We start from the raw sequence: 25,335 nt of genomic DNA, 5'->3' as shown, positions 1-25,335 counted from the left end.
GTGCAAATTTCAGATTGACAAGTACAGATTCACTCGTATCACTGCAAATCTTTCTGTAATCTATAATATATTACATATATATACTATATAAAAATAACAGGAATAAATAAGAATACGTTTTGCTACCTAATAATGTAATGTACTGTATGTAAGAACTATCTATTAAACACATGCCGATGAAACGTATTTCCACCTCAGTGCTGTTCAGTTCTGCATTCTGATTGGTCAGATGGTGTGGAACAGTTTTCTATAGCAGCGGCTCTGACAGTGGTGCAGCTGCACATCACAGGTTAGTGTTAATGAGCTCGTTCTAACACCTCACTGTTTCCAATGTAGCTCCACAGGGAGCGAGGGACATGATTGTCACACAATCAAGGTAGCAAACTATGCTAGCTAGCTATTTACATTTTATAGCTAGTCATCTTCCACTAACAACCTCGTTAGTTCCTTTCTTTAAGATTTCCAAATTTTACATAATACCATAAAATACTGTTAAAGTTTAGACTCTAATCTATCTATCTATCTATCTATCTATCTATCTATCTATCTATCTATCTATCTATCTATCTATCTATCTATCTATCTATCTATCACAAACTAATGGCTTAACATTTTAAATGTCTGTAATTAATACTAATAATTCTTGTATTCAATTCTTTCTTATTTGTTTGAATTATTAACCTCATTAGAAACTCTTTATTTCCAAAGAGCTAAAATTACACACTGCAGAACAGCAGGTGTTTCCTGAGTGTTCCTTCATCCATGAAGTGTGTGTGTTTGTGTGTGTGTGTGTGTGTGTGTGTGTGTGTGTGTGTGTGTGTGTGTGTGTGTGTGTGTGTGTGTGTGTGTGTGTGTGTGTGTTACTTATATGTACCACTAGATGTAGTTAAGTGATTAGTTGTAGAAATAAAATAGTTGCTATGATGAACAGAAACACATTTAACCACATCTTGTCATTCTGAGGTAAAGAAACATTTTCCACCACCATGTTACTGTTTCTGCTCCAAAGGTTAAGATGATAAACGTTATAAAAGTTCCATGAAGGACACAGAGACATGGTTTTCTTTTTCAGGACTGCACTTTAATTCCGCTTCTATATTGATTACATGCAGGAGTTTATATCCTTTATTTTTCTACACATTCAGCTAGAACATCTAAAAAACATTGCTGAAACATTTATATATGTATAAAGCAATAATCTGGTTCATTCGCTGCATTCAGACTTGTTAATCTTCACCGATGCGGCTTTTCCTCCAGCAGACACTTCACACGTTATGACTTTGTCGTTGTCCCAGTCGCAGCTGTCGATGGTCAAATAGCTGCTCAGTGTGAACTTCTTATTGTCCTGCTGCTGTGCAGAGCCGGTGATGACTCCACTGGTGACCGAGTTCCCGTCCACGAGCCAACTCACGTCAGCGAAACCGACAGACATGTCGCTGGCCAAACACACTAGAGTGGCTTTATTAGTCTTCAGCTCTTCAGTGGACGGAGGGAGAACCTTCAGAACAGGAGACGGGAGAGCAGCGTCTGATTCCACACACAGAGGGAGATAATCATTACACAAAACAACACAAATCTAATGTGCACACAGGAATCTAAGACATTTTAAAGAAATGCTTCCGTTCACAATGAAGCCATAAATCTGTCTGTGTGGCAGAAGATCAGGAACAAAATGAAGAACTAGAACAGATTTATACTTTGTGTTGAGACAGATTCCATATGAGAGATCTGAATTAACATTTAATAATAGAAATACATTTCAAATGAATTACAACCTGAGAAAATAACTGAACATTTCTCTGGCTCACATGTTAAAATATTGAAAATTGTCTGAAACAAACAATAAAAGACGTATGAAACGTGTCGGAATAAATTTCTCAAACTGGGAAAAGAAATAAAAGTGTGAATCTGAGGCAGTGTAGAAGACTAGAGTAGGAAAAAAGAGGTGAGAAGTTTTACTTACCGCTGACGATCAGCTTTGTTCCTTGGCCGAATACCACAGTGATTCATTCAGTGTCCTCACCCGTACAAAAACCTCCTCAGATACAGAAGTGAAAGCAGAAGAACTGAAACGTCCTCCAGACTTCAGCTCTCACTTCTACTGTCTACCATCAGCACACACTCTTTAAGGTCCCGTTCCAGTGGCAGTGAATCACACGTCTCTGTTATACACCGTTCTGTTCACACGTCCTGTTAGGAGGAGTAGAGCACACGGTCACATCTTTACTGGGACACCTCGTGGACATCGTTATCTGACATCATAGTGAAATGGAATCTTTGGATCTGTTCGGATCTACCAGGTGTCTTCTTCCAGCTGAATGTCTGACCAAATCCGGTAACTATTGCTAGAAGGGCCTTGGTCAGGGAGGTGACTAAAACCCCACTGAACACGCCAATTAGAGCTTTAGAAGTCCTCCACAGAGAGAACAGAACCTGCTGGAGGTAAAACCATCTCATCTATCAGGTCTGTAGGGTTGTGTGGCTAGACAGAAACCACTCCTGAGTTAAAGCCATTCGACAGGCACTCAAAAGTCTCTGAGAACATAACAAACAACATTCTCTGATATGATGAGTCAAAACTGAACTCTAGGCTGAACTCCCAAGTACCACATCTATGTAAACCAGATCATGAACATCTACTGGCTAGTACTATTGCTATGATGAAGCATGGTGGTGGGAGCATCAAGCTGTGGGAAGGTTTCTCAGGGGCAAGAACTGGGAGAGAGAATGAATACAGACAAATACAGAGAAGTCCTTAAAGAAAACCTGCTCCAGAGTTCATGTTATGTTCCATTATTCATCAAGGCCACAACATTAAAGCTAGAACGTGTGGTTATGGGTTATGATATGAAGACTGATGGTCAAAATGTGCATTTGTTCCATCTTAAATTGGATCAAAACTAAAACTGAAATGTCAGAATACTTGTGTTTAACTGTTGCAGTAATGTTGTGTCTTACACAGTAGCAGTATCTGTGTGGAATAAATGGAATAAAAAGTCGTACCGTATCTGTGGTCTTTAAATGTGAAGAATTCAAAGTGTCTTCAGTGAACATTAAGTGAGTTTCCACTTCAGTTCCAATGATTTGAAGTTGAGGTTTTTGTTCTTTCTGGTGTTGTGTGAAAGCAGAAGTGAGTGTGAGCAGTGAGGAGGTTTTTGTCATGGTGTACATCACTGTGATACGAATTCATTAGCAGAGCCGTCCCATGTCTCACAATAATACACTGCTGAGTCTCCCACCTCCACATTACTGATTATCAGTTCATAACATGATTGACACGAGTATGTTGATGTGAATTTAGGAGACGAGAAACCAGATCCATAGCTAGGAGAGCTCCAGCCATGATAATGCTTTATCACATACTGAGGAACTCCTCCAGGAACCTGTTTGTACCAGCGTGCAGACTGACCAGTGACAGTCCCCAGGTTACAGTCCATGTTGGCCGTCTGTCCTGCAGTCAGTGTGAGAACAGGAGGCTTCTGTGTCACCACAGTCACACCACTGACACCTGGAATAAAAACAGCACACATGTTACATGGCTTCATGCTCACATTAGATGGAGGCCGAATGCTGATGAGCTCCAGAGTTGTGAAATCTTACATGCGAGAGCAGTGAAGAGAGAGAAGAGTGCTGTCAGCATGGTGTCCATGTGTGATGGGACTCTGGTGCAGAGTGAAGAGATGAGCGGCGTGACGAGCAGATAAAGGAGAGACTGCAGGGACGTGCTATAAGAGAGACAGGAGGAGGGGCAGAGGGAGGAGACGCCCAACATCACACACCACAGCTTAAGCTCTCCACAGTGATGTACTACATACTGAACACTCACCTCACTGTTATTATTAACACACCATCAACACTCTGACACACACCGTCTTCTTCTTATATACACTCTTTATTCATGATCTGATCTCAAAGTGATCGTTACAATGACACAGTTTCTGTTGATGAAATCAGTCAGTAACATGCAGAACGTGTTCCTCTACTTTCAGAGAAGAAGTTCATCATTTACATGAATCTAAGATGTCAGTGTAAGGAGCAGCAGGTGTTTCCTGAGTGTGTTTCTCCGTCTGTGATGTACGATTAGTCAGTGTTAAACTATAGAGACTGACAGGACCATACAGTTCAGTGTATTATCTGGACTGGGAGAAGGATGAAAGCTCTTCTAGAGGTCCTTTATTACATAAATATCTGACTCCAGATTATACTGAATTACTGTCACTGTCTTCAACCATCAGATAGTTTATTACATCTAATATAGATAGATATTTTCTTTATTGTCATTGCACATAGTACAACGAAATGACTCTGTTTTTATGGTACATAAAATAAAAAAGTATGCACATGAATATAGAAGAGCATAAACATTAACATAAGTGATCTGATGAAATACTATTCAGGGTGGGTTGGGCTTCGGTATGTTGTTTGCTCTGCTGTGGCAGCGAGAGCTGAATGGTTCTTCCAGGGAGGGTAGTGAGCAGCCGATGGTTTATTGGGAGGTGTTGATAATCCTCTGAAGGGCTTTCCTGTTTGCTGCAGAGTAACTGGTGTACCATGTAGTCATACAGTATGGCCATCAATGGAGCAGCAGAATCAAGTGAACAGCAGACCCTCTTGTAAGCTGTTGTTGCTAAGAATTCTCAGGATGTAGAGTTGCTGTTGTGCCTTCTTTACCAATGCTGTGATGATAGTAACCCAGGAGAGGTCACCACCATGGTGTACTCAAGAACCTGAAAGTGGGGACTCTTTCTACATAGTCACCATTGGTGTAGATCAGATCAGGAGCCCTGCTATGTTTAAGGAAGACTATGATGAGTTCATGTGCTTTGGGAGCAGCCTCACGAAACACATCATTATGACTGGAGTGGGTGCGACTTGACGGTAGGCAGTGAGACTGCAGGCAAAATTTTTTCAGCAGTGAGACGATAGGGGCAGACTTCAGGCAGGGTGGTGTGCTTACTGTGGACAGGGATAGGTTGAAGATCTTGGTAAGAGCTGGTTTCCACATTCTTTCAGAACTCTTCCTGTAACACCATTGGGGCCAGCAGCTTTCCTTGGGTTTACTGCTTTGAGCACACACCTCACATCGTGCTCCTGCAGTATGAGGATGTGGTTGTTGGAGTCATGCGGTTGATGGTCTTGTAGTTGGTTATGTGTTGAATACCTTGCCTAACCCTAACCTGTCATGGGTTGTTGTTGGTAAAGTTATCCTCAATGTTCTTGTAGACCGCTTTAGCCTCCTAGATGCCTCTTCTTGGGTTCTCTGTAGGAGGACTGTAAAGGGCCCTGTCAATAGAACTGAGGTACACCCTAATTTGTTTGTCCACAGTGACATTGTCCACACAGTTTTTTTATGTAGCAGAGCAGTGTCGATGTTTATACCTCTGGGTATCTTAACATCTACCCAACTTTATATTGTTCAGATCTCTTGAGGCTTTAGTGTCTCCTGAGGTGATATAAAGAAATATGAACTGAGGTGAATTTAAATCCATTTAGAAAATCAGTGGAATGAATGTATAGTGTAGAGTCTGGAATGGAGGACAGAGAGATCATAAGGTTGTCTCTGGAAGAGGACTTCAAGAAGGTGTGATGATGGTGATCATGAAGCTGGAAGATGATCAGAGAAAATGGACCTGATCTGAAATTAAAAAGACCAAATAATCCTGAGAGTCTCTCTGACCCACATTCCTGATTACACGGTTCAGAACAGTTCTGATCCAAATTACTGCCACATCTTAGAAATACACTGCATCCATTTGTCCAACCATCTGTGTCTGTTTACATAAAAGTGGAATAAAAAGTCGTACCGTATCTGTGATCTTTAAATGTGAAGAATTCAAAGTGTCTTCAGTGAACATTAAGTGAGTTTCCACTTCAGTTCCAATGATTTGAAGTTGAGGTTTTTGTTCTTTCTGGTGTTGTGTGAAAGCAGAAGTGAGTGTGAGCAGTGAGGAGGTTTTTGTCATGGTGTACATCACTGTGATACGTTCTCTTTAGCAGAGCTGTCCCATGTCTTACAGTAATACACTGCTGAGTCTCCCACCTCCACATTACTGATTATCAGTTTATAATCTGATTTAGACGAGTATGTTGATGTGAATTTAGGAGACGAGAAACCAGATCCATATTTAGGAGAGCTCCAGCCATGATAATGCCTTAGGACATACTGAGGAACTCCTCCAGGAACCTGTTTGTACCAGCATGCAGCTTCATTAGTGACAGTCCCCAGGTTACAGTCCATGTTGGCCGTCTGTCCTGCAGTCAGTGTGAGAACAGGAGGCTTCTGTGTCACCACAGTCACACCACTGACCCCTGGAATAAAAACAGCACACATGTTACATGGCTTCATGCTCACATTAGATGGAGGCCGAATGCTGATGAGCTCCAGAGTTGTGAAATCTTACATGTGAGAGCAGTGAAGAGAGAGCAGAGCGCTGGCAGCATGGTGTCCATGTGTGATGGGACTCTGGTGCTGAGTGAAGAGATGAGCGGCGTGACGAGCAGATAAAGGAGAGACTGCAGGGACGTACTATAAGAGAGACAGGAGGAGGGGCAGAGGGAGGAGACGCCCAATCACACACCACTGCTGACTCACTACATTACTGTCATGTGCTTTAGAGTTCACATCTTTACATCTTTACACTGAGTTATTTACACTCAAAGTTATCATGTTCTGGATTTATATTGTCTGTGGAATCCTACTGCTTAACTGAGTTTATCTCAAATATATTTATAATACATGAACATCCAGAGTTTGTGGTTCTTCCACACAGAGAGAAGTGAAAGAGAGAAAGCGCATCATTTACATGGAGCTGAAGTTTCAGATCGAAGACCAGCAGGTGCATCCTGAGTGAGAGAGAACGTCCTCACACTGATTAGGACTCTGAATCGTCTCTTGGGGAAAATCTCAACATCGGTGCTCCTCATTTATACTTCAACTGAACAAATAACTCAGTTGTGTGTTACAAATGTTATTCTACATTTATTCTTCAGTTCATATTTTAGTGTATCGCTCACTTTTAACTTAAATGAAGTCGTGTTGATTAAACTGACTGGACGTGGATCAGTGACAGGTTTCACATCATTCATGTAAATCTGATATAAACATCTGATTACAGTTTGGTATAAACTTCCTCATGAACTTAATTGCTGCAGCTGTGTGCAGGATTTCAGTGAAATACTTTATTTTAAAAATGTCTACATTTGTACAGTCAGAGTCACTAAACCTTCAGCAGGTTCCACATTTGTGTGATCAGAACCTGACACTCTTAGGATTTGCTCTTTTCAGATCTTTTAGAAGTCTGAATCTCTCGTAGTAAAGGGATTAAACCATTAGGTAATATCGACAGCCAGAGATGCACTCAATTATATTACCCATATTCGGATGATGGGACCTGCCCACAGGCAGAGTGTTCCCTTATTCATCCATCTGACACCGGAACACTACTCAGGGCTGACGATTGGTACTGGGTCTGTGATAAAATTGTGTTTTTGGCCTTACCCCATAACTGGAAAGGAGGATGTACTTTAGCAAGGTTTAAGTACCCTGGTGTGGTCACACTTCACTCACACGTGCCGATAAAGCGTCCCAAAAGAGACATTTCTGTTGATGATTTTTCCCCGCCAAAACATAGTCTAAAAAGTAAACTAAGTCAATTCTTTAATTCCTTCTTCCCACAATATGGGATGACTCGGTATGGAATCAACTAGAAGTCACACATTGTTGGCTTGCCACTTATATTAACTCCACTAATTGGGCAGCAGAGGGTATCAAACAAGAACTCGCCGCCCTTAGATTGACTGCAACGCAAAATAGAATAATCTTAGATATTCTTTAAGCTAAAGAGGGAGGTGTATGTGCCATGATAGGAGATCGATGTTGCACCTTCATTCTCTCTAATGATGGCGATCATGGGTCTATTTCTGATGCACTGCATGATATGCATAAAGTAGCAAACCAAATGAAACGAGTATACACTGTTTAGACAGTGGACTCCCTATCTATCAATGATAATCCCAGTGAGTGTGGTAGTGATCTTATTATGCTTGTTTGATGATGACTATCTCACTGAATTTGCCCAGACTGATCCAGAAACAGACAAAGACGAATACGGACAGTAGAGACTTGTGACTTGTAGAAAAGTTACAATGAGATTAATGTTTAATGCTTTGCCTTTAACTGCATTTATATGTTTTGGTTCTGTCCCCACAAAAACAGCGTATTGTCCACTGAAGTTCATCTATTTTATGATGCGTTCATGAAAACCTTACAAGGGAAATGATATGCTGATGTGAGATTATACATGATTAAACTTAGCCTAAGCCATACAGGAATATACTCATGACTGATTAAGTGATACTGATTAAGCAAATGATTAATAATACTGTGGATCAAGTAGTTGATTATTAGTGATAGCATATATTTTTTAAAGTCTAGATTTGGTTACAGATTAATGATTAGTGAAATTTTGTGTATTGTCCCAGGGACAAAAGGGGGAAAATTCTAATCTAAAGATGTTCATAAGGCTTTGTCCTTCTATGCTTGTACCCTATATGCGTCATGACCAGAAACCGACATTGTCATCAGTTGTTTTGTTAAGATTATTACAAAGGCAGTAGGGACTGGAGACGAGTTGTCCATAAACAACGTCCAGTAAATCTTCTAGTAGGCCTTCTAGCAGACCTTGGCCTGCTCAGATTAGCTTGGTCAGGTGATGAGCATGCGGTAATTTTGAACGGATTATTGATGATGTTTTGCTTTTACATATCTTCTTTTCTTGAGTTCTGTCTATAAAATCCTGATGTAATCAATGATGGTGGCCCTTCATCTCTCATGCTACATGTGGAGTGTTGGGTCCTGCTGCGCAACTGAGCACAATAAATTGTGTAACTTTTGTTATTCTTGCCCGTGTCTACCAGTGTTATACTTTATTCTTTAAATCTCTCGAACCTCAGAACTTCCACAAAAATCTTTATCACATGAAACTGGACAATGATCAGTGAGTCCTTTTCTGCTTTAGATTAACGATGAACGACGGACAACAGAAGACAAAAATCACAGAATCCATCCAGTAGAATTTTATTAAGCAGCATGAAGCCTGAATTTGATCCATTCCTGCTGGACGTGTCTGTTTGAAAACTCCACTGGTGCAACATGAAGAAGTAATGTGAACAGGAGAAGAATCACTTAAACACATCCACGAGATCTTCAGCTCTGATCAAGTCACACTGAGGAGCTGTTGCTGGACAGATGTGGCCTGTGTTCAACCTGATCCAAACATGGTGTAATTATGATCAGTCAGTTGGATTTCACATCATACAGGTCATCAGTATATCTGTAGGAATGAGAATGTATGGAGTTGTGAATGAGGACATCATGAAGAGAAACATTTGTTTAATGTCTGATATTCAGGATACTGTGGGTTTCTGCCTTACCTGCCCCTAAGGACCAGCTGTGAATGCTCCTGGAACCAGTTTCTACCAGTTACCATTCACACTGACACGACTTCTGTGTACCACAAATCACAACAAAAGAGTAGTCTCTGAGAACATGACATGAACATTCTCTAATCTGATGAGACAAAACTGAACTCTAGGCTGAACTCCCAAGTACCACATCTATGTAAAGCAGATCATGAACATCTACTGGCTAGTACTATTGCTATGATGAAGCATGGTGGTGGCAGCATCATGCTGTGGGAAGGTTTCTCAGGGGCAAGAACTGGGAGAGAGAATGAATACAGACAAATACAGAGAAGTCCTTAAAGAAAACCTGCTCCAGAGTTCATATAATGTTCCACTATTCATCAAGGCCACAACATTAAAGCTAGAACTTGTGGTTTTGGGTTATGATATGAAGACTGATGGTCAAAATGTGCATTTGTTCCATCTTAAATTCAATCAAAACTAAAACTGAAGGGTCAGAATACTTGTGTTTAACTGTTGCAGTAATGTTGTGTCTTACACAATAACAGTAACTGTGTGGAATAAATGGAATAAAAAGTCGTACCGTATCTGTGATCTTTAAATGTGAAGAATTCAAAGTGTCTTCAGTGAACATTAAGTGAGTTTCCACTTCAGTTCCAATGATTTGAAGTTGAGGTTTTTGTTCTTTCTGCTGTTGTGTGAAAGCAGAAGTGAGTGTGAGCAGTGAGGAGGTTTTTGTCATGGTGTACATCACTGTGATACGTGCTCATTAAAAGAGACTTCATATGTGTGACAGTAATACACTGCTGAGTCTCCCACCTCCACATTACTGATTATCAGTTTCTAATCTGATTTAGACGCGTATGTTGATGTAAATTTAGGAGACGAATAACCAGATCCGTATTTAGGAGTGCTCCAGCCATGATAATGCCATAACACATACTGAGTAAGTCCTCCAGGAACCTGTTTGTACCAGCGTGCAGCACTACCATTAACGGTCCCCAGGTTACAATCCATGTTGGCCATCTGTCCTGCAGTCAGTGTGAGAACAGGAGGCTTCTGTGTCACCACATTCACACCATTGACACCTGGAATAAAAACAGCACACATGTTACATGGCTTCATGCTCACATTAGATGGAGGCCGAATGCTGATGAGCTCCAGAGTCGTGAAATCTTACATGCGAGAGCAGTGAAGAGAGAGCAGAGCGCTGGCAGCATGGTGTCCATGTGTGATGGGACTCTGGTGCTGAGTGAAGAGATGAGCGGCGTGACGAGCAGATAAAGGAGAGACTGCAGGGACGTGCTATAAGAGAGACAGGAGGAGGGGCAGAGGGAGGAGACGCTCAACATCACACACCACAGCTGAAGCTCTCCACAGTGATGTACTACATACTGAACACTCACCTCACTGTTATTATTAACACACCATCAACACTCTGACACACGTCTTCTTCTTATAAACACTCTTTATTCATGATCTGATCTCAAAGGGATCGTTACAATGACAGTTTCTGTTGATGAAATCAGTCAGTAACATGCAGAACGTGTTCCTCTACATTTCAGAGAAAAAGTTCATCATTTACATGAATCTAAGATGTCAGTGTGAGGAGCAGCAGGTGTTTCCTGAGTGTGTTTCTCCGTCCGTGATGTACGATGAGTCAGTGTTAAACTATAGAGACTGACAGGACCATACAGTTCAGTGTATTATCTGGACTGGGAGAAGGATGAAAGTTCTTCTGGAGGTCCTTTATTACATGAATATCTTACTCCAGATTATACTGAATTACTGTCACTGTCTCCAACCATCAGATATTTAATTACATCTAATATCTCAGTATCTTAACATCTACCCAGCTTTATACTGTTCAAATCTCTCGAGGCTTTACTGTTTCCTGAGAAGAACATCTGAGTAAACTTTGTCTCTATACAAGATATAAGGAATTATACACTGAGGTGAATTTAATACAACTTATGAAATTAATGGTTTGAATGGACAGTGTAGAGTCTGGAATGGAGGACAGAGAGATCAGAAGGTCATCTCTATGGAGATCTGATGTGTGTGTGTGTGTGTGTGTGTGTGTGTGTGTGTGTGTGTGTGTGTGTGTGTGTGTTTTCCACCATGAAATAAAGACTGGAGGGCCAAGCAAGCTTCAGCCCGGGTGGTTGCGGAGGTGAAAACTCGGGTCTGGGAGGAATTTCATGTGGACCTGGAAATGAAAGTTTATACTAAATAAAATACATTTTAACTTTTGAAAACCAAGTGAACAAACTGAGTATCACAGTCGCCCTGTACGTGATTATATGTGAATATTGTGTAATTGTCTCATTTCATTCCTTTTCAGAATTTGAAGACCCTCAAGCTCCAAACAGAGCCTTGAACCACAGCACCAATGAAAAAAATAAGTCTGCCAACAGCATGAAGGAAATGGATAAGAATCAACAAAGTCTTCAGGAACAATTAGGAAAATATTGTCCAAAAAAGCCTGCTAGATTTGTATCTAAAGACATTAGGGAACAATACACTGATGACATCGAGGCTTTATTTTGGAGTTTTTTGTTTTTTATTAAAGTATTCATAGTAAAATATAAAGATATTTATAAGTTTCCAGATATGTACAAGCATATCATTATATATGATTTACAAATAGAATGGAGGGTTAATAAATACATCTGGAAAAAATTTAATTTACTTTCCCAAGAGGATGATATTAATAATGTTTTAGACAACTGCTATATACTTCAGAGTAGTGACGACATCCTGAATTTGATCACACACTACGCAAATTTTGGTGAAAAGGATCCCAAATACATCATGATAAACCGCTGGATTTATAAACTGTATCCAAATAAACTTTATGTATTTCTTGTAGGAAAACAGCTGTGATCCAGAGAAATGTTCATGTATTTTTCAGAGTTGTATGTAATCATTTTGTAGACAATGTGTTTAATGATTAAATGTAATCAAGGAAAAAATTTTTTTTTCCCCTCTACAAGCATCTGTCTCAACACAAAGTATAAATCTGTTCTAGTTCTTCATTTGTTCCTGATCTTCTGCCACACAGACAGATTTATGGCTTAATTGTGAACAGAAGCATTTCTTAAAAATGTCTTAGATTCCTGTGAGTACATTAGATTTGTGTTGTTTTGTGTAATGATTATCTCCCTCTGTGTGTGGAATCAGACGCTGCTCTCCCGTCTCCTGTTCTGAAGCTTCTCCCTCCGTCCACTGAAGAGCTGAAGACTAAAAAAGCCACTCTAGTGTGTTTGGCCAGCGACATGTCTGTCGGTTTCGCTGATGTGAGTTGGCTCGTGGACGGGAACTCGGTCACCAGTGGAGTCGTCACCGGCTCTGCACAGCAGCAGGACAATAAGAAGTTCACACTGAGCAGCTATTTGACCATCGACAGCTGCGAGTGGGACAACGACAAAGTCATAACGTGTGAAGTGTCTGCTGGAGGAAAAGCCGCATCGGTGAAGATTAACAAGTCCGAATGCAGTGAATGAACCAGATTATTGCTTTATACATATATAAATGTTTCAGAAATGTTTTTTAGATGTTCTAGCTGAATGTGTAGAAAAATTAAGGATATAAACTCCTGCATGTAATCAATATAGAAGCGGAATTAAAGTGCAGTCCTGAAAAAGAAAACCATGTCTCTGTGTCCTTCATGGAACTTTTATAACGTTTATCATCTTAACCTTTGGAGCAGAAACAGTAACATGGTGGTGGAAAATGTTTCTTTACCTCAGAATGACAAGATGTGGTTAAATGTGTTTCTGTTCATCATAGCAACTATTTTATTTCTACAACTAATCACTTAACTACATCTAGTGGTACATATAAGTAACACAAACACACACACACACACACACACACACACACAAACACACACACATACACATACACACACACACACACACACACACACACTTCATGGATGAAGGAACACTCAGGAAACACCTGCTGGTCAGCAGTGTGTAATTTTAGCTCTTTGGAAATAAAGAGTTTCTAATGAGGTTAATAATTCAAACAAATAAGAAAGAAGTGAATACAAGAACTATTAGTATTAATTATAGACATTTAAAATGTTAAGCCATTAGTTTGTGATAGATAGATAGATAGATAGATAGATAGATAGATAGATAGATAGATAGATAGATAGATAGATAGATAGATAGATAGATAGATAGATAGATAGATAGATAGATAGATTAGAGTCTAAACTTTAACAGTTTTTTATGGTATTATGTAAAGTTTGGAAATCTAAAAGAAAGGAACTAACGAGGTTGTTAGTGGAAGATGACTAGCTATAAAATGTAAATAGCTAGCTAGCATAGTTTGCTACCTTGATTGTGTGACAATCATGTCCCTCGCTCCCTGTGGAGCTACATTGGAAACAGTGAGGTGTTAGAACGAGCTCATTAACACTAACCTGTGATGTGCAGCTGCACCACTGTCAGAGCCGCTGTTATAGAAAACTGATCCACACCATCTGACCAATCAGAATGCAGAACTGAACAGCACTGAGGTGGAAATACGTTTCATCGGCGTGTGTTTAATAGATAGTTCTTACATACAGTACATTACATTATTAGGTAGCAAAAAGTATTCTTATTTATTCCTGTTATTTTTATATAGTATATATATGTAATATATTATAGATTACAGAAAGATTTGCAGTGATACGAGTGAATCTGTACTCGTCAATCTGAAATTTACACACTGTATAGTTTATGGCTTTAGTTATTCAGATGACATCTTCAGCACAGATGCTTTTAATAAATCATGGGGTTGAGATGAGAGCAGCTGTACATCCCACTCGTCTGATTGGCTGAAAGCAGCTCCAGGTCCCGCCTCTGAGGCTTTATGAAAGCATCCTCTGCTCTGTTCATCACTCTGCTGATCACACTGACATCATGCTGCTCTCCGTCTGCACTCTACTCTCTGCTCTGACGTGTAAGATTCCTGCTGCTGTTTTCCTCTTCAACTGATACCTTTTCATTATTTATAATTCTCTTTTAAATGATAATGACACTCAGTGTTGCTTTATGTTGCAGTGGTCAGTTCACACAAAGCTGTGACACAAAAGCCTTCGGTTATAACAGCAGATGTGGGTAAAACTGTCACTATGGACTGTAACATCGCAAAGGATGAAGGTTACTATGTCAGCTGGTATAAACAGATTCCACAAGAAGTTCCAGAGTTTGTGTTGAGATTTTATCATTCTCACGACTCTCCTAATAAATATGGAGACAATTTTTCATCCACACGCTTCACATCTAAAGCCACGACAAATATTGATTATCAGTTAATAATCAGTAATGTGGAGATGGGAGACTCAGCAGTGTATTACTGTCAGACATGGGACAGCTCTGCTAGTGAGAACGTATCACAGTGATGTACACCATGACAAAAACCTCCTCACTGCTCACACTCACTTCTGCTTTCACACAACACCAGAAAGAACAAAAACCTCAACTTCAAATCATTGGAACTGAAGTGGAAACTCACTTAATGTTCACTGAAGACACTTTGAATTCTTCTCATGTAAAGATCACAGATACGGTACGACTTTTTATTCCACTTTTATGTAAACAGACACAGATGGTTGATGATTCCATCATGTTCTCAGCTCAGTTGTTTGTCTGTAATGATCTCAGTGTGATCAGGTGATCTACATACGAGAGCTTTCCCACTGATTCCCTCTGATGTTTGTGATTAGTGACATTGCCTGACAGATACCTGATGTGGTCAGAAAGTGGCAGAAAGTAAATCCATGAGATGTTTGAAGTAACTTAAAGTTATCTTCTGTAATTCAGACCAAGAGACATTTGTAACAGCAGGATTCCAGGCCACACTGCTTCACTGGGATCTCCACTGAAACGCTTAAACACTCAGTCATAATGTTTTCTCTACAATCTTTGGACAAATGGATGCAGTGGATTTGGACCAGAACTGTTCTGAACCGTGGCATCAGGAATGTGAAATACCTCGTTACTGTACTTAAGTAAATTTTTCTGGTATCAGTACTGTACTCCACTATTTATTTTTCGGACATTTTACTCATTACATTTTTACACAAATATCTGTACTTTTTACTTCTTACATTTTCAAAACGGACTCGTTACGTTTAGTATTATTCCTTCTCATTGGGCGCTGTTTCCAGCCTATCATCCTATCATTGTGCGGCTTTTTCCCCATGTGACTGGTGTACTGTATTATTTACTGGCTTTCAGACATAGACTAAGGATAGCGCAGCTAACAATGAGTGTTTAATTTAATTAACATTAATTTTGTCATTTGTAAAACATCACAATAATTTTGAGTTGTTTTCAAGGACAGAGCTGGAATCTCCCTACAGTTTGGGACATGGCCTTGGTGATACACTTGGTATACATTATATTTCCAAAAGTATTGTGTCACCTGACCTTTCCTGCTATATGTGGTTGTTTCTGATCTCATCCTACTGAACACCTTTGGGATGAATGTGAACGCTGACTCCACCCTACCTCACCTACATCAGTGCCTGCCTTTCATAACACTCTTGTGGCTGATGAACACAAATATTCATCAGCACACTCCAAAATTATATATATAAAACATGACATCCAGTTACCACCATGACACTAAACAGGTAGTAGTAACAGTGACTTTTTACTTAAGTACATGTCAGAGCCCATACTTCTTTACTTTAACTTGAGTAAAAGAGTGTAGTCACTACTTCTACTTTTACTGGAGTCTTTTAAAAACTGAGTATCTGTACTTCTACTTGAGTAAAGGATGTGTGTACTTTTGCCACCTCTGGACATTACAGATCAGCTCCATTTTGTCTGATAAACTGGAAGATGATCACCATCATACACATAAATAAAACCAATGTAGTTTTGTCACAGCGTTCTATGTCCAATCCTCGCCATTCTCCTGGTGGTAACTGTGTGATAAACCTTAAAGTCCTTAAAGTCCTTTCTTTAATACATTCTTCTGTAATATTCCCAAATTTTCCATGCTCAAAATCCTTTCAAACAATTTTTCAAATCCTTTCATGTACTTGCGATTATTTACTTGAAGATGTTCTCTGAGGAGGTGATGAACTGATTGCAACAGCACTGTGATACCTTAGGAACAATGTTGTCAAGAAGACCTTATACATTCCTGTTACACTTTCTGTAACACTGTTCATCTGGGCCTGGAGACCGTGCTGTAAGGTTCACCAAGACTGGAACATGGATCTATTGTAGATAAACACTTTGGGACAGCGTTGCGCACTATTGTATCTTTAATGCAGTCATGAGAGCTGCCATACTAGTCCATCCCCACATCTTTAACTCTTTTTGATCTGAAAAACACTTGAAAACATAATGAATTTATTACCCCCCCCCCCCATTTTTTAAACACCACAAACAAAAAAAATATTATGAATGCATACAAAATAAACTTGCCTATTTACATGCCCCCTATGACTGCCATCAGCTTTTTATGACATTAATGGATCTATGTGGAATGATCTCTTACCAGGTTGTTGGTTTTTAGTTTTGTGACAGAGCTTGTGACGTGAATCTCTGACTAGTCTCTCCCAGTGAGCAGACCATGCATCCTCATTTTGGTAATTCTTTAACACAATATCATCACTACTTTCAAAATTGTGATGCAAATGGTGCACATTCTGACCAGAATGCATTTTGCTTTTCTGACTTAGCCAAATTTGCTGAGTGGCTTGGTGAAAAACAACAGGCAAGGAGTTGCACAGATTCTTGAGCTCCTTTCTCAGTCTGTTTACTGTAGCCTGTAACTGGTTTAAATCTGGGGCCTGATCTCTTAAGGGAAGATTTTCATTCCCTTGAAATATGTCCCTCTTTGCCACATGAATTACACACCAGGGGGGTTAACATGGTTACAAGGGGGTAGTCTTTCCTTTCTATCTCCAGTAGTATAGTTATCTTTTTTCCATGAAACCTGGCTGGCACTATTCTTATTGAGATTTTTCACACCTACAGTACTGCTGACACAGGATGGGATCTCTTTGTGTTAGCATTCTTATTGAAAAACTGTCATTTTAGAAATAATGTCATTCTAATCAGAGAGATGTGTTACAAACATCGCAGAACGGGTGAGTGAGTCACATTTGTTAATCAAAGCAGATTTAAAACTGACATCATTCGGTGTGATGTCAGGATTGCCACTGAAAGTTTTAAATGTCTCCAATAATCGCTCAGAAAATGCCCTGGGATGCTCCCTTGTCCTCATGTGCACATCCGATATTTTACCCCAGTCAACTGACATTACACCTAGGACTTCAAGCACTGCCTGTTTCCTCTCTAACTTATTGGCAGTTCTAGTTTTGACTTTCTGATTTAACGTTCCAGACAAAGTGTCAGGCAAACAGACAGTTAACAACACACACGCATCACCATCTGTAAATTTGTAAATGTCAGTATATTGTTCAAAACCTTTAGAAAGTCTAATGGATCTTGTTTGGCAGGATCAAATTCAACAATACTTTTAATCATAGCTTCTACCTCATTGGGTTTAAACCCTTTGACCATAGAAGAGGTCCTTGGTTCATCCCCTCCTCCATTAGCACACATAGTTGTAGTCAAGTGAATTGGAGCCATGGGGAACTTAACTGTACAGTCAGAGTATTGACTACTGACTGACTGAGAATCTCTTTGAGTTCCCATCGCTGTCTAAACATTTCAGGAACTTGATTACTCCACATGCCACATACAGATGTCTTATTGCTGCTAGTTTCAGTTGGCCATTTTTTTATCAGGAATTGACAAGCAAACTTTGCTTCCTCCAAATCTTTGACCAATGTCTCCACAGATGAACTAAGCATGCTGTTGTTAGTTGTAAGGAATGCTTCCACTCCCTGAAAGCAAACACAGAGAGGATGAGGAGAAGCTTCTTCCCGCAGGCCATTCGGAGTTTAAACCAGGAGACACCCAGGATCGAGCACTGGACCTCTCTCTCTATCCCCCACTGTTCTATGCACACACCCCCCCCCCCCCGTCACTGTCACTGTCACTTTAACTCTGGACTCGCACAGCACAGTGCCACTTTATACACTCCATACACTATTTACACACCATACTTCACCTGGACATTCTATGGACACTTTAACTCAGGACTTGCACAGCACAGTGCCACTTTATACACTATTTACACACCATACTGCAACAGGACACTTTAAGGACAATCTTCAATACCGTACACATTTATGTATGTGTATATTTATGCATATGTATATACATTATTTCTTCATCTATATTTTCAGATTTTTATATAGTTTTCTTACATAGTTTATACTTATTATTTTATTCTTATCTTATTTATTGCTTTTTTATACTTTTTACATATTTTTTTTATTCTTATACCAGACAGTTGCATAAAGCATTTCACTGCATATCGTACCCTGTATGTATGTGAATGTGACAAATAAAATTTGATTTGATTTGATTTGATTCTGCATCCTAACCTTTTCTTCTTTCCAGAGTATTTCACTAATCTGGTAATCTCTTTTAGAGATAATCCCATCATCTAGTCTAGATTGGCATTTTCAGCCTTTAATGCATTTAAAGTCTTTCTAGTGACATTTTAGGGTCATTTTCAAACTTAGAAATAGCCCACTCATATGGTTTATCAACAATGTTCTCTATTCCATCAAACATTCCCTGGGAACCGTGTTTAGCGATGTACTTAACAATCAGCTGTTCCATTCTTACAAACTCAAAACTTCTCTTAAATCTTAGTCTTCAAACTTTACACAGTTTCTGTGACTACAGGCTATCTAAATAACCATTAGGCTATTTATTCACAGCAAATGAACAAAACAGCCACAGTACGTCGGGCTTTTGAACTCAAAAGTCTCCTGCTTCCGACACAGACACACTCCGTCTGGCCTCAAGTTCTACTGTACTACTGTACCACTCACAAACACTCACAACTCACATCCAGTAACACTCACAAACACATTCAAACAGTCACAAACAGTAACACTCACAAACAATTTATAACAGTAACACAGTCACAGTACGTCGGACAAAACCACAGTACGTCGGTTTTTTGTTATATTTTAAAACAGTCTTCTTAGCCACAGCACTTTTTGACTAAAAACGTAAGTTTAACACTGTCACAGTACGTCAGACAAAACCACAGTACGTCGAGGTTTCTTTTTGCGTTAAAACCTAAGCGTTTACTTAACCACAGTACATAGACTTAAGACAACACCACGCTACCTCGAGTTATTGCTTTAAACTGTACAGAGCTGCGATGCGTCTGGCTCTTTACACTATCACTGTTTCACTTACTTTAGAAACACTTTTAGCTATTATTCAACTGCCACACTGCGTCGGGCTGATTCAGTTTCTTTAGAATCTTAACAGAATTATAACAAACACACAACAAGTTTCAGTTACTTTAGAAACCTATCAGCGGTGTTCCCTGAATCAAAATCAGCATAAAAGAAGAAAATTCCACTTTTCTTACCTTTCCCCACCTTTTTTAGGAATCCCTCCTGGGTGGCTCGCCAATGTAAGAAATAAAAAAGTGTGTGAAATAAGACGATGATGGTGAAGATCTTAATGAAGAACAAGACGTTTATTCCAGTATAGCAGTGACAAAATACATGTACTACTTTGGGTTCATCGGAGTCAATAAGAACCCAGAACAAATCCTGCTCAAGCATTTTATACTGTTTTACTCTTTGTAGTTTAAATGAGGTTCCGCTTTTAATGTGTATTGAGCGTAATAACTGAATGTCCCCCAAATGGCTGGGCTACACCTTGTTCTTTATCCAGATGTTGTAACGTGTCTGTCTGTGTTTTCCCCTTGTTTGGGTCTGCCGTCTCTCCCTGATGTTTATTGTTTGCTACGCCCACTCATAGCTCACCATGGACACTAATTACATTCCATCTCTAGTCCAGTCTCTAGTCCAGCCTAGTCCCGTGCACACCAGTACTACCGTACCGGCGAGCTCGGCTGAGGCCCGTGCTAACCGGCTGGTCTCCAAACTGGCGGATACCGCGATGAGGTCGGCTGGGGAGGCCGGCATCCCTAAGCCGCCAGCTGGACCAGCCGGGTCGACGGAACCTGCCGAACCGACCGGGTCGACGGAACCGACCGGGTCGACGGAACCGACCGGGTCGACGGAACCAGCCGAACCAACCGGGTCGACGGAAACGACCGGGTCAACGGAACCAGCTGAACCGACCGGGTCGACGGAACCAACCGGGTCGACGGAACCTGCCGAACCGACCGGGTCGAGGGAACCGACCGGGTCGACGGAACCTGACGAACCAACTGGGTCGACAGAACCGACCGGGTCGATCGAAATGACTGAGTTGGAGAACACAGTCGACATCGTGACACCCAAACTAACTGAACTCTCTGCCTGGCCTGAACCTATGTATGTTTCTGTTTTACCCGTCCTGTGTTTCGTTTCGCTGGATTTGCCAGTCCTTCTACCTCCTGTCCCTGTTCACAGGCCCAGAGCACCACCCTGGCTGCCAACTCCGTTATGGTCTCTGGCTCTGCCTCCAGCACCACCCTGGTCTCCGGTCCTGCCCTGGTCTCTGGCTCCAACTCCGGCACCACCCTGGTCTCCGGTCCTGCTCTGGTCTCCGGCTCTGCCTCCAGCACCACCCTGGTCTCCGGTCCAGCTCTGGTCTCTGGCTCCGCCTCCAGCACCACCCTGGTCTCCGGTCCTGCTCTGGTCTCTGGCTCCGCCTCCAGCACCACCCTGGTCTCCGGTCCTGCTCTGATCTCTGGCTCCGCCTCCAGCACCACCCTGGTCTCCGGTCCTGCTCTGGTCTCCGGCTCCGCCTCTGGCACCGCCCTGGCCACCTGCTCTGCCGGCTCCGCCCAGGCCACCTGCTCTGCCGGCTTCGCCTTTGCCTCCTGCTCTCCTGGCGCCACCTTGGCCTCCTGCTCTCCCAGCTCCGCCCTGGCCTCCTGCTCGGCTGACGCCGCCCCCGGCCTCCTGCTCGGTTGGCACCACCACAACACGAACCAGAGCCACCCTCCCACCCTGGTTGCGTCTTTGCTCCACCCTCCTGAACTGGGTTTTGTGGACTTTGGAGCATCTGGAAGCCGCTCGTAGGGGGGGTCTTGTTTCGGTCTGCCGTCTCTCCCTGGTGTTTGCTCCGCCTCTCACTGCTCACCATGGACACTAATTACATTCCATCGCTTCCCCAGATGTCTTTGTCTCTGATTGTCTCTGCTTTGTGATTGGCTCCTGTCTACTACATTTACTCTGTCTGTTCACTTCCCTGGTGTTGGTCGTTGTTTGTGTTTGGTATGTTATGTTGTCTGTTCCTGTTCCTTTTCCTGTTCTCTGTTCCGCTCTATGTTCTAGCCTGTTTTGCTTGCTTATCTGATTCCTGTTTTTGTCATTAAATCATCAAACTGCATTTGGATCCTCACTCGCCTTTTTGTCTCACCCTGTCACACTGTGACAGATGTCTTTAAATGCTAATCATGGTCACTTACACAACTTGTCTTGTTATTGTTACAGTTGTAATCAACCAAGTGGTCACTTTAAATGGTAATCACGGTCACGTAAACCCTTTGTTCGTGGCGATCCTTGATGTCCTGCTGCCGCTCAAATTCTTATGATTGAATCAAGTGTATACGTTTAGGGTCCTAAACGTATTACCACATGATATGTAAACCTTTTTAGGAATGAGCTCTTTTAGATGTGTACCTTGGAGTGCAATTTGGGTGCAGTTATCTGTAATTTCTTACGGTCTCTACAGTTTAACACTGACTCATCATACATCACAGACGGAGAAACACACTCAGGAAACACCTGCTGCTCCTCATGCTGACATCTTAGATTCATGTAAATGATGAACTTCTTCTCTGAAATGTAGAGGAACACGTTCTGCATGTTGATTTCTGACTGATTTCATCAACAGAAACTGTGTCATTGTAACGATCACTTTGAGATCAGATCATGAATAAAGAGTGTTTATAAGAAGAAGATGGTGTGTGTCAGAGTGTTGATGGTGTGTTAATAATAACAGTGAGGTGAGTGTTCAGTATGTAGTACATCACTGTGGAGAGCTTCAGCTGTGGTGTGTGATGTTGAGCGTCTCCTCCCTCTGCCCCTCCTCCTGTCTCTCTTATAGCACGTCCCTGCAGTCTCTCCTTTATCTGCTCGTCACACCGCTCATCTCTTCACTCAGCACCAGAGTCCCATCACACATGGACACCATGCTGCCAGCGCTCTGCTCTCTCTTCACTGCTCTCGCATGTAAGATTTCAGAACTCTGGAGCTCATCAGCATTCGGCCTCCATATAATGTGTGCATGAAGCCATGTAACATGTGTGCTGTTTTTATTCCAGGTGTCAGTGGTGTGATTGTGGTGACACAGAAGCCTCCTGTTCTCATACTGACTGCAGGACAGACGGCCAACATGGACTGTAACCTGGGGACTGTCACTGATAGTGGTGCACGCTGGTACAAACAAGTTCCTGGAGGAGTTCCTCAGTATGTGATGGCTTATTATCATGGCTCAAGCTCTCCTGCATATGGATCTGGTTTCTCGTCTCCTAAATTCACATCAACATACTCGTCTAAATCAGATTATAAAGTGACAATCAGTAATGTGGCGGTGGGAGACTCAGCAGTGTATTACTGTAAGACATGGGACAGCTCTGCTAAAGAATACGTATCACAGTGATGTACACCATGACAAAAACCTCCTCACTGCTCACACTCACTTCTGCTTTCACACAACACCAGAAAGAACAAAAACCTCAACTTTAAATCATTGGAACTGAAGTGGAAACTCACTTAATGTTCACTGAAGACACTTTGAATTCTTCACATTTAAAGACCACAGATACGGTACGACTTTTTATTCCATTTATTCCACACTGTTACTGTTATTGTGTAAGACACAACATTACTGCAACAGTTAAACACAAGTATTCTGACCCTTCAGTCTTACATTTGATTCAATTTAAGATGGAACAAATGCACATTTTGACCATCAGTCTTCATATCATAACCCAAAACCACAAGTTCTAGCTTTAATGTTGTGGCCTTGATGAACAGTGGAACATTACATGAACTCTGGAGCAGGTTTTCTTTAAGGACTTCTCTGTATTTGTCTGTATTCATTCTCTCTCCCAGTTCTTGCCCCTGAGAAACCTTCCCACAGCTTGATGCTCCCACCACCATGCTTCATCATAGCAATAGTACTAGCCAGTAGATGTTCTTGATCTGGTTTACATAGATGTGGTACTTGGGAGTTCAGCCTAGAGTTCAGTTTTGTCTCATCAGATCAGAGAATGTTGTTTGTCATGTTCTCAGAGACTTTTAAGTGCCTGTCGAATGGCTTTAACTCAGGAGTGGTTTCTGTCTAGCCACACAACCCTACAGACCTGATAGATGAAGTACTTCTGAGATGGTTTTCCCTCCAGCAGGTTCTGTCCTCTCTGTGGAGGACTTCTAAAGCTCTAATTAACATGTTCACTGGGGTTTTAGTCACCTCCCTGACCAAGACCCTTCTAGCAATAGTTACCGGGTTTGGTCAGACATTCAGCTGGAAGAAGAGACCTGGTAGATCCGAACAGATCCAAAGATTCCATTTCACTATGATGTCAGATAACGATGTCCAGGAGGTGTCCCAGTAAAGATGTGACCATGTGCCCTAATCCTCCTAACAGGACGTGTGTACAGAACGGTGTATAACAGAGACGTGTGATTCACTGCCACTCTAACGGGACCTTAAAGAGTGTGTGCTGATGGTAGACAGTAGAAGTGAGAGCTGAAGTCTGGAGGACGTTTCAGTTCTTCTGCTTTCACTTCTGTATCTGAGGAGGTTTTTGTACGGGTGAGGACACTGAATGAATCACTGTGGTATTCGGCCAAGGAACAAAGCTGATCGTCAGCGGTAAGTAAAACTTCTCACCTCTTTTTTCCTACTCTAGTCTTCTACACTGCTTCAGATTCACACTTTTATTTCTTTTCCCGATTTGAGAAATTTATTCCGACACGTTTCATACGTCTTTTATTGTTCGTTTCAGACAATTTTCAATATTCTGTACTTTTAACATGTGACACAGAGAAATGTCCAGTTATTTTCTCAGGTTGTAATTCATTTGAAATGTATTTCTATTATTAAATGTTAATTCAGATTTCTCATATGGAATCTGTCTCAACACAAAGTATAAATCTGTTCTAGTTCTTCATTTTGTTCCTGATCTTCTGCCACACAGACAGATTTACGGCTTCATTGTGAACGGAAGCATTTCTTTAAAAATGTTTTAGATTCCTGTGTGCACATTAGATTTGTGTTGTTTTGTGTAATGATTATCTCCCTCTGTGTGTGGAATCAGACGCTGCTCTCCCGTCTCCTGTTCTGAAGCTTCTCCCTCCGTCCACTGAAGAGCTGAAGACTAAAAAAGCCACTCTAGTGTGTTTGGCCAGCGACATGTCTGTCGGTTTCGCTGACGTGAGTTGGCTCGTGGACGGGAACTCGGTCACCAGTGGAGTCGTCACCGGCTCTGCACAGCAGCAGGACAATAAGAAGTTCACACTGAGCAGCTATTTGACCGTCGACAGCTCCAAGTGGGACAACGACAAAGTCATAACGTGTGAAGTGTCTGCTGTTGGAAAAGCCGCATCGGTGCAGATTAACAAGTCCAAATGCAGTGAATGAACCAGATTATTGCTTTATACATATATAAATGTTTCAGCAATGTTTTTTAGATGTTCTAGCTGAATGTGTAGAAAAATAAAGGATATAAACTCCTGCATGTAATCAAAATAGAAGCGGAATTAAAGTGCAGTCCTGAAAAAGAAAACCGTGTCTCTGTGTCCTTCATGGAACTTTTAGAAAGTTTATCATCTTAACCTTTGGAGCAGAAACAGTAACATGGTGGTGGAAAATGTTTAAACTT

The 25,335-nt window shown here is 41.2% G+C and overlaps 2 pseudogenes and 1 gene segment (V, D, J or C); 2 read left to right on the top strand and 1 right to left on the bottom strand.

Annotated features, from left to right (window-relative positions):
* Positions 1–1,059: 1,059 nt before the first annotated feature.
* LOC125140343 lies at positions 1,060–11,383 on the bottom strand (annotated as a pseudogene).
* On the top strand, positions 10,927–12,929 carry LOC125140365. The segment is given in 3 exon segments: positions 10,927–10,951; positions 11,768–11,869; positions 12,607–12,929. Coding segments are annotated over 3 exon segments (450 nt in total).
* Positions 12,930–14,561: 1,632 nt separating this feature from the next.
* Positions 14,562–25,239, top strand: LOC125140344 (annotated as a pseudogene).
* Positions 25,240–25,335: the final 96 nt, after the last annotated feature.

The sequence above is a fragment of the Tachysurus fulvidraco genome, chromosome 26 (genome assembly GCF_022655615.1).
Source record: "Tachysurus fulvidraco isolate hzauxx_2018 chromosome 26, HZAU_PFXX_2.0, whole genome shotgun sequence".
Taxonomy (NCBI): Eukaryota; Metazoa; Chordata; class Actinopteri; order Siluriformes; family Bagridae; genus Tachysurus; species Tachysurus fulvidraco.
The sequence above is the reverse complement of the archived record's forward strand: the minus strand, read 5'-3'. Positions and strand labels throughout refer to the sequence as shown.